The sequence below is a fragment of the Mesoplodon bidens genome, assembly GCF_964165515.1.
Source record: "Mesoplodon bidens genome assembly, chromosome: 15".
Taxonomy (NCBI): Eukaryota; Metazoa; Chordata; class Mammalia; order Artiodactyla; family Ziphiidae; genus Mesoplodon; species Mesoplodon bidens.
This window is the reverse complement of record NC_138171.1, coordinates 69,961,394-69,976,245: the sequence shown is the minus strand read 5'-3', so window position 1 is coordinate 69,976,245 and position 14,852 is coordinate 69,961,394. Positions and strand designations below refer to the sequence as shown.

The following is a 14,852-nucleotide window of genomic DNA, read 5'->3' as shown; positions in this document are numbered from 1 at the left end:
TCCTACAAAACAAGAGGCAAGACGTTGAGGAACCTGCCAGTGAGGCACTCTCGTATCCCAAGTGAAGACGGGTCCCAGGAACCAAGGGGAGTGGGGCTGACCTCCTCTCCCAGAGCCTAGGCATGCCCTTCCCTACTGCCAAAGCCATTCATTTTAGTGTGTAATTGGAGCTCCGATTTTGGTATGATCTACGGGATTTCCACTCGCTCCCTCACTCCCTGTTGTGAGTTTCTGTGGTTCACGTTGCACTAGAGGGAACTGGGTGGGCACACAGGCCGGAGCTACAGATACAGAAGCCTTGGGCCTCCTGCGGTAGGGGGCGGGCGGATGCTGCCCAGTCACCGGGACCCTGGAAATGTGGTCTCAGGGTCTCGCCTCCTGGAGAACTACCTTTCCCAGGAGCACTTGCGGCCCACGGCGGGGTGGAGAGGGTGCACGTGCTCAGGACCGGCCCACTGACTCTCATCGCGCCGAAAGCGCGCCAGCCTGATTGGAGGGTTCTGTCGCGGTGCATCCCGGGACTTAGAGTACAGCGTGTGCGCCGGGCCCGCTTCTTTGTGATTCGCGCCTCCTCGGAGCCCGGGCGCGCCCCCGCGAGGCGGGTCCCGACGACGCGCGCGTGCGCTGCGCCCAGGGACCGGACGGCACCTCCCTTGGGGCGGGGCGATGGATTTAGCGTCGACACCGCCTTCCTGCCCGCCCCTCGCCGGCCAGCCCCGCCCCTCCTTCCTGGAGCCACAGCCGAAGCGGCGGCAAGCGGCGGCGGGCGGCGGCGGGCGGCTGGGCAGACACGCGCCGGCCTGACCCTATGCGGTGACTCGCGCGGCGCAGGAGCCTCCTACCCCGCCGGCGGGGCCCGGGCTCCCCGCGGCGGGATGTTCTCCCGAAGGAGCCACGGGGATGTGAAGAAGTCCACGCAGAAGGTGCTGGACCCCAAGAAGGACGTGCTGACTCGCCTGAAGCACCTGCGGGCGCTGCTGGGTGAGGCGCGGCGCGGGCGGGGGTCGGGGCGGGATGCCGGGGCGGGGGGCGCAGACCCTCTGCCCGGGCCCCGGCGTTGTTCCCGGGAAGCGGGCAGCCTGGCCCGCGGGCTTGCCCGTCGCCCTCTAGTGTAAACTTACCCCAGATTCTCGCCGGCCTCGGGGCCGGGCGCGGCCGGGAAGGTCCCCTCCCCAGCAAACCCTGGACGCCCGGGGGTCCTCTCACGCACACATCGAACTGTCATCTTCCCTCTCAGTTTTTAATTTTTATTTTTAAGTCCGAGACCCTAAGTAGACTGAGACCCCAAGTGGTCCCAGCACGGACTTAATTGAACTGTCATCTCCGCCTCACCCCCCACTTGAATTTTATTTTTACTTTTGAGTCCGATCCCCGAACAGACTGAGCCCCCAAGTGGCCCCGGGATAAATTTAAGTGCCGTCTCTCTTCCCATGGGTCTGGCTGCTTCATTTTCTTTGTGTTCTTGGTGTGAAGGGGGCTCCTCGTTTCTGCTTGGAGGGAGGGGTGACTCCTGGGTTCAAGGAGGCTGCTTCTCCTTTATTGTCAGAATGACACTGATGGTTATGTGCCTTCTTCCGTTTTTATGAGCTCGCTGGGTGGAGGTTCTGCAGAGCACAGGTTGGCCTGCACTTGACCTGGGATGAAACTCACCCCTGTGGGTGTGAAGTGTTCCCAAGGCTTTCTGTCACCTGCCACCTGTGATCTGTAGCTGGTTTGCTATGCTGTGTTTTGTTTTCTCTTCTTACCTCCTTAGTCTTAACTTGTGTTTAAGGTGGAAACACCTTTGCTGTCTATAGACAGACTTGTCTTTGTGTTATTTGCGGGCTGAGAAAAAGATACTTTATGTTTCTTCTAGATGTCTTTTTTTTATTCTTAAAGTGAGCAAAATCACCTGATTTAGGGCACAAAGTCTTAATGTGTCTGTCACTTGAGGAAATATGGTATAACAGAATTCATCATATAGGTGAGAATTTTAAATAAAGATCTTGTTCATGAGATTAAAATTTGCAAATGATTTCTATTTATACTCCGTGAAGTACCTCTAAGGGAAACAACAAATCCACACACCTGGTTTTGACAAGTGAAGTTTTTTACATTCTCAGATTCCTTGAGATTCCGCCCGTCTGGGTCAGCTTGGAATGAAATGTAAATTAAGTACTGTTAGAGGGATTAGTTTTCAAGACTTTTGAAAGTGAAATTCGGTGTTCTTGGTAAACTGAACTTTCTACTTCCTGTACTAAAATACCAGGCGCACACAGGACGCATTGTGTGGGGTTCTTAGTAGTGACTGATTAACACCTCCTGCAGGGACATTTTTGATAAAGGAGAGTAGGGTGGTATTTTAAAGCAGTTGATACTTGGGGACTTTTTCTGTGGTAGAGAGCTTGAACTTTTGTTCAGTCCAAGTCTACAGGATTAAGTTGGCTACATTTTGCAAAGGCAGACGCAATTAAACCTAGACGTTGGTTTTCTTAGAGACACACAGTACATTGTTACTGTTCTGAGAAAGTAGTTAGTTTTCAAGGCTCTGTGGTTTCAGTTGAAGGTGTGTCTTATTTTGAGGAACTTTCTTTTGTCCTTTCATTGAGCCATGTGACCTCAGTTTTGCAGCGTGGAGAGGCTCTGTGATATTTTCTTATGTATGTTGGTTTTTGTTGATGCATCGCTGGTGGACTGGCCCAGTTTACTTCATTTATTACTGTAATCTTACCTGTAGGTACTAGATTTTTGTAAATGTGTCTGAGGAGTTCTAGTTCATAATGTTTCATGTAAACTTTCGCTTACAACTGGTTGAAAGGCTTTAAAGAAAAATAGTACAGCAACGTACTAGTCCCACCACGTCGCATACCCTACTGGTTTGCTACTTTAAGGAAAAGTCTACTAGGAAAAAAGTCCTTTTCATCTGAAAACTAGGATTTAGCCAAGATCAAGAAACTATTTGAATTGGGGTTGACATATACACACTACTATATATAAAATAGATAACTAATGAGGACCTACTGTATAGCACAGGGAACTCTACTCAATACTCTGGAATGACATATGGGAAAAGAATCTAAAAAAGAGGGGATATAGGTATATGTATATGTATAACGGATTCATTTTTCTGTACAGCAGAAACTAACACAACATTGTAAATCAACCATACTCCAATAAAAATTAAAAAGAAAAAGAAAAAGAGACCAGATTTGTGGTTACCAGAGGCAGGGTGTGGGGGGATAATTGGATGAAGTTAGTCAAAAGGTACACACTTCCAGTTATAAAATAAATAAGTACTAGGAATGTAATGTACAGCATGGTGACTGTAATTAATGCTGCTGTATGTTGCATATGAAAGTTGTTAAAAGAGTAAATCCTAAGCATTCTCATCCCAAGGAAAAACATTTTTTTTTCCTATTTCATTCGTTTTGTATCTATACGAGATGACGGTTGTTCACTAAACTTTCTGTGATAATCATTTCATGGTGTATGGAAGTCAAATCATTATGCTGTGCACCTTAAACTTACACAGTGCTACATGTCAGTTATGTCTCCATAAAACTGGAAGAAAAAAAAGTATATTTGCAAAAAAAAAACTATTTGAAGGAAAGAAATAGAAATTATTATTGTATCTTTATTTGTATATTTAGATAATACTCTTGCTTTTCATATATTTTCCAGTGATAATAACGATGTTATTTTTTACATACAAAGTTGATAGCACTTGACCTGGGTTTGTAGCCTGCGGCTGCATGACTTTGGACCAATTACTCAGCCTGTCTTTGAACCTCAGTTTCTTTACTCTGTAAATGGGTATGGTGATGTCTGCCTCATAAAGGTTATTGTGAGTGTGATGTATACGCTACTTCAGCTTGGAGTAGACATGTAACAGTTTCCTCTGTCATTACAGTTTTCCTGTCGTTAGTAGGATAGGACAAGCGTTTTGATAGGTTGTCCTTTCTCCTTTCTTATTTTAATAATTGTGATGGATTTGCTCCCTCTTCATAAAAATTAGTCTGTATTTAAGACAGCTGGCTGAGAAAGATACAGTTAGCTGTGAAAAGTAGAGTATTTCTTCGTATCATGGTAATGACTCCAGTTAGAACTTGCTTAGCTACTTTGACCTGCCTATGTATTGTAGATTGGCCTGGTATTATTAACTTTATTTTAAAGGGGGAGGGGAAACTGAGACACAGGCAGGGCTTACTGGGGGCCAAGCCATGCACTCAACGTTGTGTATGTATTATGTAATTTAGAGGAAGAACAAAGAGCTGTTAGGTCCCCTGACTCCCAGGTCTCCTTACATTGTTGAAGTCATCCTTGGGAAAGTAAATAAGTAAACAAAACAAAACAAAACTAAAAAAACATTCTGTGCATTGCTGTCTTGCTGCAGCAAAGATTCCACGTCTAATTAAAAGTTGACTGCCTACTGGGAGTCCCCAAATAGGGTTTAGAAATGGCATTGATGTGGCAGGAAGAATAGATGTAAAATACTAGTAAGCACGTAGTGTGTTATGTAATTAGATAGTGGCTTATATACGGTGGACTCCATTGTAGGATTTCAAGGGGCAGAAAAGATCATTAAGAACAAAGATGGGGGCATCTTGAAGGAGACCCTGAAGAATGGTTAGACTGGTTCTGTCCAGTAGAAATAGATGTCAGCCACAGGTGTGAGTAAAAATGCCCTGGTAGCCACATCTAAAAAAGTAAAAAGAAACAGCTGAAATTAATTTTAATAATATCTCTATACATTTTAAACCCCATACATCTAATAGGTGTTATGTCAACAGGTAATGAAAGTAAACTGTTCAGTTTTTTCCATCAGTTTTTGCCAGCAAGTCTTTGAAATCCCATGTGTACTGTACGTGTGCAGCACGTCTCCGGTCAGGCCAGTGGCATTTCAAGAGCTCAGGAGCCACAGGTAGCCAGTGCGGCATGCTGGACAGAGCAGGGTTAGACTTGGGGAGAGTCGAGGGGGAGAGCATTTCGGGCCGAGGTGGGGAGGGGCTGGTGGTGGAAATACACAGCGATGATGCGGGATGTTGAGGAACCTCGGGCACTGAGGATTGGGTGCTGGAACCCTGGCCCTGAGGGCGTCCGCAGTGTCAGAGCAGCGACCAAAGTGGTGTGTAGGCCAGGGGTAAGGGCAGGACAGCGAGTTGGACTTCGGGGTCATGGGGGAGGGGAGGAGAGGTGGCCTGACTGGTAGGAGCTGAGGCAGGTTGGGGCCAGATCAGAAAGGGCCTTGTTTGCCGGAGTTAGAAGCTCAGATCTTATCCTGAAGGTGAGAGGGCCCACTGGAGAATTCTTAGCAGGTCAAACGGTAATATTCAAGCACTGCCTGTCTGCCGGCAGGGACAGGATGAATAGACGGGGCCAGTGGGAAGGCAGGGAGACACTGAGAAGACTGGTGATGAAGGAGCAGACAGGTGCTGGGGCCTGGAGAGGAGGGGCGGGGCCACGAAGGACCCTGTGGCAGGACAAGCGATTCTCTGGGAGGAATGAACATGAGGTTTGCAGAAGCTGGGGGAGGAGTGATTAATCTGAAGGAGAAGAGGTTTGGGGTCAGGGGCCACAGGCCAGTCACATCTAGTGACACCAGGGTTCAGACCAAATATCTGGAACCAGAGAGGAGAGACCAGTCGCTCACAGAGGCTCTATATGCCCATAGAGCAAAATTGAACATTTTGATATGTTTCCTTTTGTGCATCTGTTGCTTTTAAGTAGGGACAAGTTCACTTACAATTTTAAACGTTGCCTTTTAAGCTTACTTTTAGCATTTCCCCATGTTTTGTTCCTTTTATTTTTATTAACTACAGATGTTTGTTGAGACGATGTACCATAATTTAGCTTACCATTTCTTGGGTAGTTAAATAGTTTCCTTCCTTCATCTCTCCCTCTTTTTTTCCTCTCTCGCTTTTTCTCTCTTTTTCTTTCGTTCTCTGGTGTAAATAATAACTACTCTGAACATCTTGGGAGGTGGCTTCTCCTGCATTTTGCATTATTTTCTTGGATTAGATTCCATGGAGGTCAGATTGCTGCGTTTATGCCTCAACCCACAGTGCTTTCCTCAGTGTCGCTCCCATTGCCCTGCAGGCAGCAAGGGTTGAGGCAGCCACTTCCTTTGCAATCTGACTAGCAATAAACACGTTGTTAGAATTTGATAATTGGTGTTAGGTATTTGGGGGAGTGGAGGTGTCATGGATAGAGCCAGAAGAGTTGGGAGGAGACTCTGGCTAACAACACAGCAAGATGAGTTTGGTGCTGATGTGTGTTGAGTTTGAGAAGAAGGCGAGATACAAATGGAACTGTCTGGGAGGTGCTGGGTGTGGGGTCTGGAGCTTAATGAGGGGTTAGAAAGCTATGGCATGGTTTTTAGCATCAGGATCTCACTGGATCACCCTACAACCTGTGATGAAGGTAGTGTTCCCACCCCCGACCTCGAGATGGGGAGACTGAGGCTCCCGGAGGTGGGCTCCTTGTCTGCCAGCTCCCTGTCTCTAAGGGGCAGAGCTGGGGGTCATAGGATTACACAGCCTGTGTTGAGCTTTTGCTAGTTACCTGACGCAAGCATATTTACATACCAGAAAATATATTTACCCACCAGAGTGAACGTTAACTTGTAAACAAAAGCCCAACAGTTTTTTGTTGTTGTTTTTTGCTGTATGCGGGCCCCTCACTGTTGTGGCCTCTCCCGTTGCGGAGCACAGGCTCCGGACACGCAGGCTCAGCAGCCATGGCTCACAGGCCCAGCCGCTCCGCGGCATGTGGGATCTTCCCGGACCGGGTCACGAACCCGTGTCCCCTGCATCGGCAGGCGGACTCTCAACCACTGCGCCACCAGGGAAGCCCCAAACCCAATGGTTTTTGCACGTCTCCCAGAAATGTTGCTTTGAGTTTTGCTGCTCTCTTCCTAGTCTGCTTTACCTTATTCTTCTAGGGAGACTTGAGGCCATATTTGACTTGAACATGGCAGAAGATAAAAAGACTCCTTCTGTGTTTTCGTGTTCACTGGCCTCTCCGTGCCCTTGGCAGGCCTCGCAGGTGGTAAAATATTTGCATGGACGTTAGTGCCACGTGGACATTTTGCAACCAGAGCAAAGCTGGGGGTGTAACTCCAGGCCCTTCAGACAGTCTTGGGATGGTTTCTCTCAGTTGACCTTGTCTTAATTAAAGCGATTTTGCCCTAATGCTCCCTTTGCTCATTTTTCATCCGTTACTAACATTTTATGTCTGTAACTTTTGGAATGTAAAATGAACTCTGGACTCATACATGTCACACAAATAACGCCATCCCTGCTCCTAGTGCTTGAAATTGTCTAGCCTTCTGAAGTGAGAAAGGTGGACCTAAGATAAAGGTCTGACTGAGCTCAGATGTTTTGTTTGAGGAAACTAGAAAAGGGTGCCTTTGACCTTTTATTCTGGGAAGAGAGATAATTGGTAGGTCGGGAATATTTTGATGTAAACTTTTATAATTTATATTTTTATTTTGTTAGTAAGTGCTTTATTTGCAGATGGACATAAATACTTTTACTAGCTGTTTAGAGGACTGATCTTTGGTGTCTAAGTGCCACAGATGAAACTAGAGAACAGTTTATTGTTTTCAAAAAGTTGACTTTCAAAATAGCAAATTGATTCAATTTAAATTTTAAAATTATTTTTAAAAGAAGGAATATGTTACTCTACTGTAAAATCAAGAATAATTAATATATAAATGTAGTAAGCAACTATCTTGTTCTTGGATTTTTAAAAAATTCGGTTTCACGAACATTTTTTCGAGTCCGTATGTGCGTGTGTGTGTGTGTGTGTGTGTGTGTGTGTATGATTTTTATATTTTTTTTAAGACCTGGGAGAATTTGAGTTTATTTACATGTAGGAGAAGGAAATAATAAAAGAGCAAACTTGAAGAAATAGTAGAGAGAAAGGGGATAAAATAGTGAAAGTTGTGGTCTGCTGTGGGATCCAGAGTGTGGGGCGGGAGATCAGACTTGACAATACGCCACCCCTTCCTCTAAGGCCGCTCAGAAGAAGCAAGAACGGCGTGTGGGATGACAGGGTCATGAAGGGAACTCTCATATGATGGCTTCCGCTTTTTTCTGTGAAGGTACGAGGGAAAGTCAACTGCTGACTAGTTTTCTCGCTGACGTAGTGATAGGAACTGAGTATGTCTTGCTCCTTCTTCTCTGCCATGTATCCTCATAAAATAAAAGAAATATTGTAATCTGTGAGACTTTTTGTTGTTCATTTGTGTGGGGGGGTGATCTCATAAATGCAATTTAACTTATGTATTTAATGCTTGGCCAGAAGGGGGAAATGTGTGTGTGTGTGTGTGTGTGTGTATGTGTATATATATTTACATATATATTAAATATAAATATATATGCTGTATATATATATATATATAAATAAAATGGGCACAGTTTAAGTGATGTGGATGCTGCCTGCCCTTCCACTCAGTGACCACGTACCTGTGTGGCGGCGTGAGGAGGGACAAGGGACTTTGCTGTGTCCTCAGAGTTCTTCTTTCCTTCATGTCTGTCACTGTGGGAACATCTTCCCTGCTGGGTGTGCCTCTCATGTTTAAGGGTAGTTGTGATTTTCTCCATTTTTACCTTTCATGTGACTTAACCCCACCTAAGACATAACTTGACTGTATTGATAGCTCACATTCACGTAGCCTTCACACTTTTGCAAAATGTTTTCTCATCTTCTCATTTGATCAAATTGCTTTCTTAAGGGTTTACCCTCTAGGTTCTTAGCAGCGCTTTGTTTCTGCATTAGTTCTGAATCCTCATTCCAGAATTTTAACTTTGATATTTAGAAAAGAGATGTTTCATAACGATTTTATGTCCTTTATGTTGTTTTAGAAACTGAAACCACATCTGAAAGATACTGAACACTATTTTAAAAGTAGTTGTAATCTTTAACGGTAAATATGTACTTTGATTGTGCTTTTGCAATTGTGGTTTAGTTTTAAAAAAATCCCTCTTGAAAAAGATAAGGAACCCGTTGATGTTGTCTTGTGTTTGATTTTCAGTGATGGCACTTATTTATTGAGGCCCAACCTGGCTTTCAAGGACACAGGAGGTACTAGGGACGCTGCTTGTGCCCCACTGTGGGAGCTGTGAGAGTGAGCATTCAGATCAGCTGTGCTCCGCGGAGCGTCACTGGCCGTTGCTCCCAATGCTGCCCTTGGATTCACCACCACTGTTGAGGCAAAGCTGAGCTCCTCCTGGGCTCCTCCCAGCCAGTTACTGAGCACGTGGGGGTACTGATGTGGCCGTTCCTTTGAGACCCAGATGCCTCTGAAGGGAGACTTTGTCTCAAGGGCTCCCTGTTGGCCCGGCCGACAGCTTTTCAGACCTGTGCTCCCTCTCCTTCCTCAGCCCTCCTCCCCTCCCCTGTCCTGTGCAGGGGTCAGACCTCCCTTCTCAGGTCCTCGCCTTCATCCTTCACAGACAGCTCCCTCAATAAACCTCCTGCGTGTCCACTCCTGTCTTGGTGTCTGCTTTTCGGAGAACCCAAACTAATACGCCGTCCCTTTTCCCAGAGGTGTCAGCCAACCTGTCATGTAAACTTCTTCCAGGAGCCGGCAGAGGTATATTACATCTTCACACAAAGTGTCTTCGTCCCTTTTCGCTGAAACGATCTTTCCTCAGAATTCCCGTAGCATTTTGTGCCTTCCATTTGGCATTTATAGCCTTTGGTTTTGTATTCTACTTATCTGTGTTCTGCCTCATCTCTCTCACTAAGTGATATTGATACTAAATAACGTTGAGAACACCAACAGCTTTTTGTACATCTTGATTCCTTTTGGTGACATACTTCCTTATTTGTAATAATAATAAGTAGCATTTAATCAGCGCTTTCCATGTGCCAAGTACCGCCAGAAACACTTCACATGTGTTAATGCATTTAATCCTTTCCCAAGTGGGATAGGGAATGTCATTATCCCCATTTTACCAATAAGACCCAGAGAAGTTGAGAACGTTGCCCACGGTTGCACAGCCAGTAAGTGGCAGAGTCAGGATTTGAACCCAGGCAGCTGGCTCCAGAGTCCCTTTATTCATTTCACAGTTATTTTTTATCCAGCCCCAACCACGTGCCAGGCATTGTACACAGCACTGGGCACGCCTGAGCTTGCATTCTGAAAAACCAAGAATGTGATTTCCACATAGATGGATCTCAGTCTGGGGGAGAGTAGCGGCCACCGGTGTGGATGTTTAGAAAAATTTCTAGAAGCCTTCCTGCCCCAGCCAGAAGTTCCCATCATTAAAGTAATGATTCAAGGGACTTCCCTGGCGGTCCAGTGGCTAAGACTCTGCGCTTCCAGTGCAGGGGGCGTGGGTTCGATCCCTGGTTGGGGAACTAAAATGCTATATGCCGCGTGGCACAGCCAGAAAAAAAAAAAAAAAGACTCAAGACCACGAATTAAGTTCTCCTGACAGAGCCCTCTCTCCACCCATGTGTGCGTGCACTATCAGACCCACCCCCTGGATCCAAGGGGAAGAGCTTTAAGAAAGGACGATTTCTGTGGACAAAAGGGAGAAGAGGTTGGGGAAACCTTGACTGGGGTGGAGGCTGAGGGCCAGCGGGGCCAGAGGGCTGTGGGTAAGGACAGGCTTGGGTGAGGCTTAGGCAAGTACCCCAGATATTTTTTCTTGGAAACAAAATGGGAGAGACCCTGTTGTCAAATTTTAAATGTACAAAAACCGAAACTGAATTACCATCCCCCGAAAAGGACCTGTTATAACTAGTGGTGAACATTCTTCCAGTGAAATCTTGATAGTATTTTCAGGACTGCATGGAAGAGAGGGGAGCTGAGGACACATGTTGCTTCTTTACAGCTTTCTAAAGGGGTTAGCGTATTTTCATTCTGTCTGGTCATATTTCCGGTGCCGACAATGTAAACCTCTTTATCCCATGGATTCTGTATCTGATAAGATGAGGATGTGTTTGGGCCAGAGAGGCTTGGTGGATTAGAGCTTATGCTGAGCTCCCAGACTGGGAGTACAGTATTACATAGTCTTTCTGTGTGTGTGTGTGTGTATGTGTGTGCACGTGTGTGTATGTCTGTGTGCATGTGTGTATATGTGTGTGCATGTGTGTGTGTCCTATTGCAGATACTTATTTTTGAGAGAATAAGCTTCCATTCCTTTCTTCCTGCTTCTAAAATAAATACATATACAAACATATCATCTTTAACTGAAGTAAAAAGTAAATAATGAACTGGCAAAAGAACTTGAAACTTAGAGGAGAGGAAATAGTTACATCCCCCAAACATAAAGAGCTCCTACATATTAATAGGAAAAATTATAATAAATAGATGTTCAAAATGTATGCATACATAAGTCACAAATGAAGAAAGGACACCTAGTGAGATGGCCTTTGCCCCCAAATGGAACAGTGACTGCAGACAGAAAAGAGAAGAGGGGAGAGAAAGAAGCAGTGCTAGAGAGGAGAAGCCAGCCGTGGCCGGGGAGCCCTAGCCGGCACACGTGGCTGGTCCTTCCTTGTTGCAGCAGTGGGTCGTGATAAGGAGACAGGCCAGGACCACCGTGGCCAGTGGGGCAGGGATGCTTGAGTGTGCCAGACGTGAGATGGGGCCACACAGCAGACGGAGCTTGTGACAGTGTGGAGATGCGCTTACTATGTCACCCCAAATTCTAGTAATAGCCAAAGAGTAGGTACCTTAGAAAGTGCCCTGATGCTGACAAGAAATGGAGATCAGCCAGTGGCTGAAAATGAATGAGCACAGGAAAACGTTGATGGGTCAGTGCCATGTTAATTAATCTCTGTGAATGGTGAGAAAGGCAGCAGACGGGCTCGGTTTCAGGTACCTGCTAAATTAGAACGCTGTTTGTGCTCTACATTGTGTTTCTTTTTGCAAGAACTTGAGCCATTTCAAAATAAATGTTTTTTTTCTGTTTGTTTTGGCTACGCCCCACAGCTTGTGGAATCTCAGTTCCCTGACCCGGGATCGAACCTGGGCCTGAGGTGAAAGCCCGAATCCTAACTACTAGACCACCGCGGGACTCCCTCTAGGTTGTGTTTCTTAATGCAAAGGCCTGAGGGAGTCTTGGTCTTTGGCTCAGTGTTAACTGAAAAGACGTGTGGTTTCTAGGACCCGGTGTAGCTGCTGAGCGTGCGCCGAAGGGGAGTCTGCTCTGCGGTCGGCGATCAGGCCAGGTTTAAACAGGACTTGACGTGTGCTAAGGCCACCAGGTCTTGTAAGTGAACCTGCCGGTGATTGGAAATTTCATCACCTTTTTGCATTCAGAGGTGTCACACCTTTGCTTGTTCCTACTCAGTGCAAGCTGTTGAATGGCTGGACAGAGACCATTTCTTCCTGCCCGACCGTATCATTTTTCAACCCTTTTCAGTAAATGACAATTAGAGAAACATAGCTTTCTCTAAAGACAGCAGAAGTCCTCTATACCTAGATCATTACAAGGCATTATGTACAGCGTATGTGTTATTACAGAAGAGGTCTAACAACAGTGTTGGGCAGAGGAAATTTAAATTATTTTCTGTTTTTAGGGCATTTTAGTCTTGGCGAAGATACTACTTTACGTACTGTTTAGGTCTTCAATGTTCTTCAAGGCTCAAAAGTAAGACACGTTTGGAGGAAACTATGGCCGATGTCATGTCTGCTGTTCTTTTTTATGGTACATAGTCAGGCTTTGAAAACAAATTCTTTCTAAATACTCTGGCAGCTTTTTTTTTCTGAAATGAATAATAGTTTTTTCTGAAAAATAGTAGTTTTTTTCTGGTTATAAAATTTTACATACTCATTATAAACATTTGAATAATATGAATAAGCAAAAAATAATTTAAGGGGCTTCCCTGGTGGCGCAGTGGTTGAGAGTCCGCCTGCCGATGCAGGGGACACGGGTTCATGCCCCGGTCCGGGAAGATGCCACATGCCGCGGAGCGGCTGGGCCCGTGAGCCATGGCCACTGAGCCTGTGCGTCCAGAGCCTGAGCTCCGCAACGGGAGAGGCCAAAACAATGAGAGGCCCGTGTACCGCAAAAAAAAAAAAATAATAATAATAATAATAATAATTTAAGTATGAAAAAGCTCTTCACATTCTGCAGTCCTCTGACAACCATTGTTAAAATTTTGGTAAACATGCTTTCTGTTCTTGTTGTTGCTTACGTGCAACCTCTCTCTCTGTGTCTTGTAGGTATACACGTAAACACAGTCTAACATGAATAGTTGTTATACATGGGCTGACACTGTAGTTTTGATCTAACACGCCTTGGACATTTTTCACATGAGTAAAGTGAAAGCTTACATGATACTTAAACGGCCCTGTCGGGTCCCACTGGACTCACGCAACAAATTATCCACTGCCCATTCTTCAGGTTGGCAGTTCCAGGCCCTTCCATGCTGTCAGCAGACCCTGGCTTGCGGGGAGCCGGGTGGCCGCCCGGCGGCCAGAGGGGCCTTTGGTTTCTTATATGAAGGAGGAGCGCGACTGACGGTGTTGCAGCTGCTGATGCGGCAGGGGTCAGTGGGATGATTTTCTGGAAGTAAAGAGAGCTCCTTGGGGAGGGCTGTCTCAGTCTCTGCAGAATTAGCTTCACAGAAAGGCCGCCCTTTTAACCTGTCATGGAGGAAGGCCATTCCCGTTGCAAGCTGGCTCTGGTGTCCTACATAAACCAACTTCTGGGTCCTCTCTGGGGTTTAGTATCTATTTAGTTCCGGGACTTCTACCAGCTCTCTCTTATGGACTTAAAAACCTTGTGTTTCCAGGTGTACTTCCCTGCCCCTCTTCCATCACTTTCAGCTTAACGTTAGACGTACTTAGGTAAGCGGTGCGGCAGTCGGACTGCCTGGGTTCGAGTCCTGGCAGAGACCTAACCTCTTTGACCCTCACCTGGTGTTGGGACAGTACCTGCTTCCTAGGGCTGTCAGAGGTTTAATTGAGTTCATATATACAAAGCCCTTTTGTAAGCCATTTATATGCTTATTAATAATAATTATTTGACGTAAGTAAGAGGGCTCTCTCTGCCCTCAGCACCACTTTTCTGCTGCCTTACGTGTTAGAAATGGAGCGGGAGAGGTTACCATTTAGCTCCTGTTTTATCTATTTCTATCTCCAACTCTTTCCCTAGTGAGTGGTTTGACTAATATAGGCCAATTCAGATCAAGAAAAGTAGAAGTAGTTATGCATCGCCTTAAAAAATCGGTTGAAACTTGATTCCTACAAAAGAAATATATATATGAATATATATAAACTATTATGTATAAATTAAGCTACAAGGATATATTGTACAACACAGGGAATGTAGCCAATATTTTATAATAAATATAAAGTATAACCTTTAAAAACTGTGAATTACTATATTGTATACCTGTAACATAATACTGTACATCAACTATACTTCATAAAAAATACATGTATATAAAACACATTAGATTGGAACATTATATTTCATTGGTGTATATATTTTGTTTTATTGTGTTGGCACTTGATATCCGTTAAAAATAATGTTTTAGAGTCCTGCATTTGAGACAGGTGTGTCAAAAATGTTTAAAATAAAAATAGCTCTACTTTTAAAAACTAGAGCTCTAGGTACGTGGAGTATATCTTTATCAGAATCCCTTTTACATGGGGACTGTCAATCCAGGATAACAAAGTGTTAACATCTTTCTGACTTCTAAGAATTTTACTTTCTGCACCTAGCTACCATATAGGTATAAAGAAATGAAAATAATACATCTTAGGAAACGAAGTGGGATGAATATAACTTCTACAACCTTTCAATTATACTAGGATTTGTTTCCTGTTCTACTGTCAGATTTTACTTCAGTATCTACAAGGATGTTTTTGGATATAGGTAACAGAAAACCCAAATATAAACATA

At 45.0% G+C, this 14,852-nt stretch overlaps 1 protein-coding gene across 5 annotated transcripts in view; it reads left to right on the top strand.

Annotated features, from left to right (window-relative positions):
- Positions 1 to 762: 762 nt before the first annotated feature.
- Positions 763 to 14,852, top strand: part of RALGAPA2 (Ral GTPase activating protein catalytic subunit alpha 2) — a 287,179-nt gene continuing 273,089 nt past the window's right edge. For all 5 annotated transcript variants that reach the window (XM_081256663.1, XM_081256662.1, XM_081256661.1 and 2 more), the window contains exon 1: positions 763 to 981. In XM_081256663.1, coding sequence (XP_081112789.1) covers positions 876 to 981 — 106 coding nt within the window. In that variant the 5' untranslated portion in view covers positions 763 to 875. The remainder of the gene's footprint in view (positions 982 to 14,852) is intronic.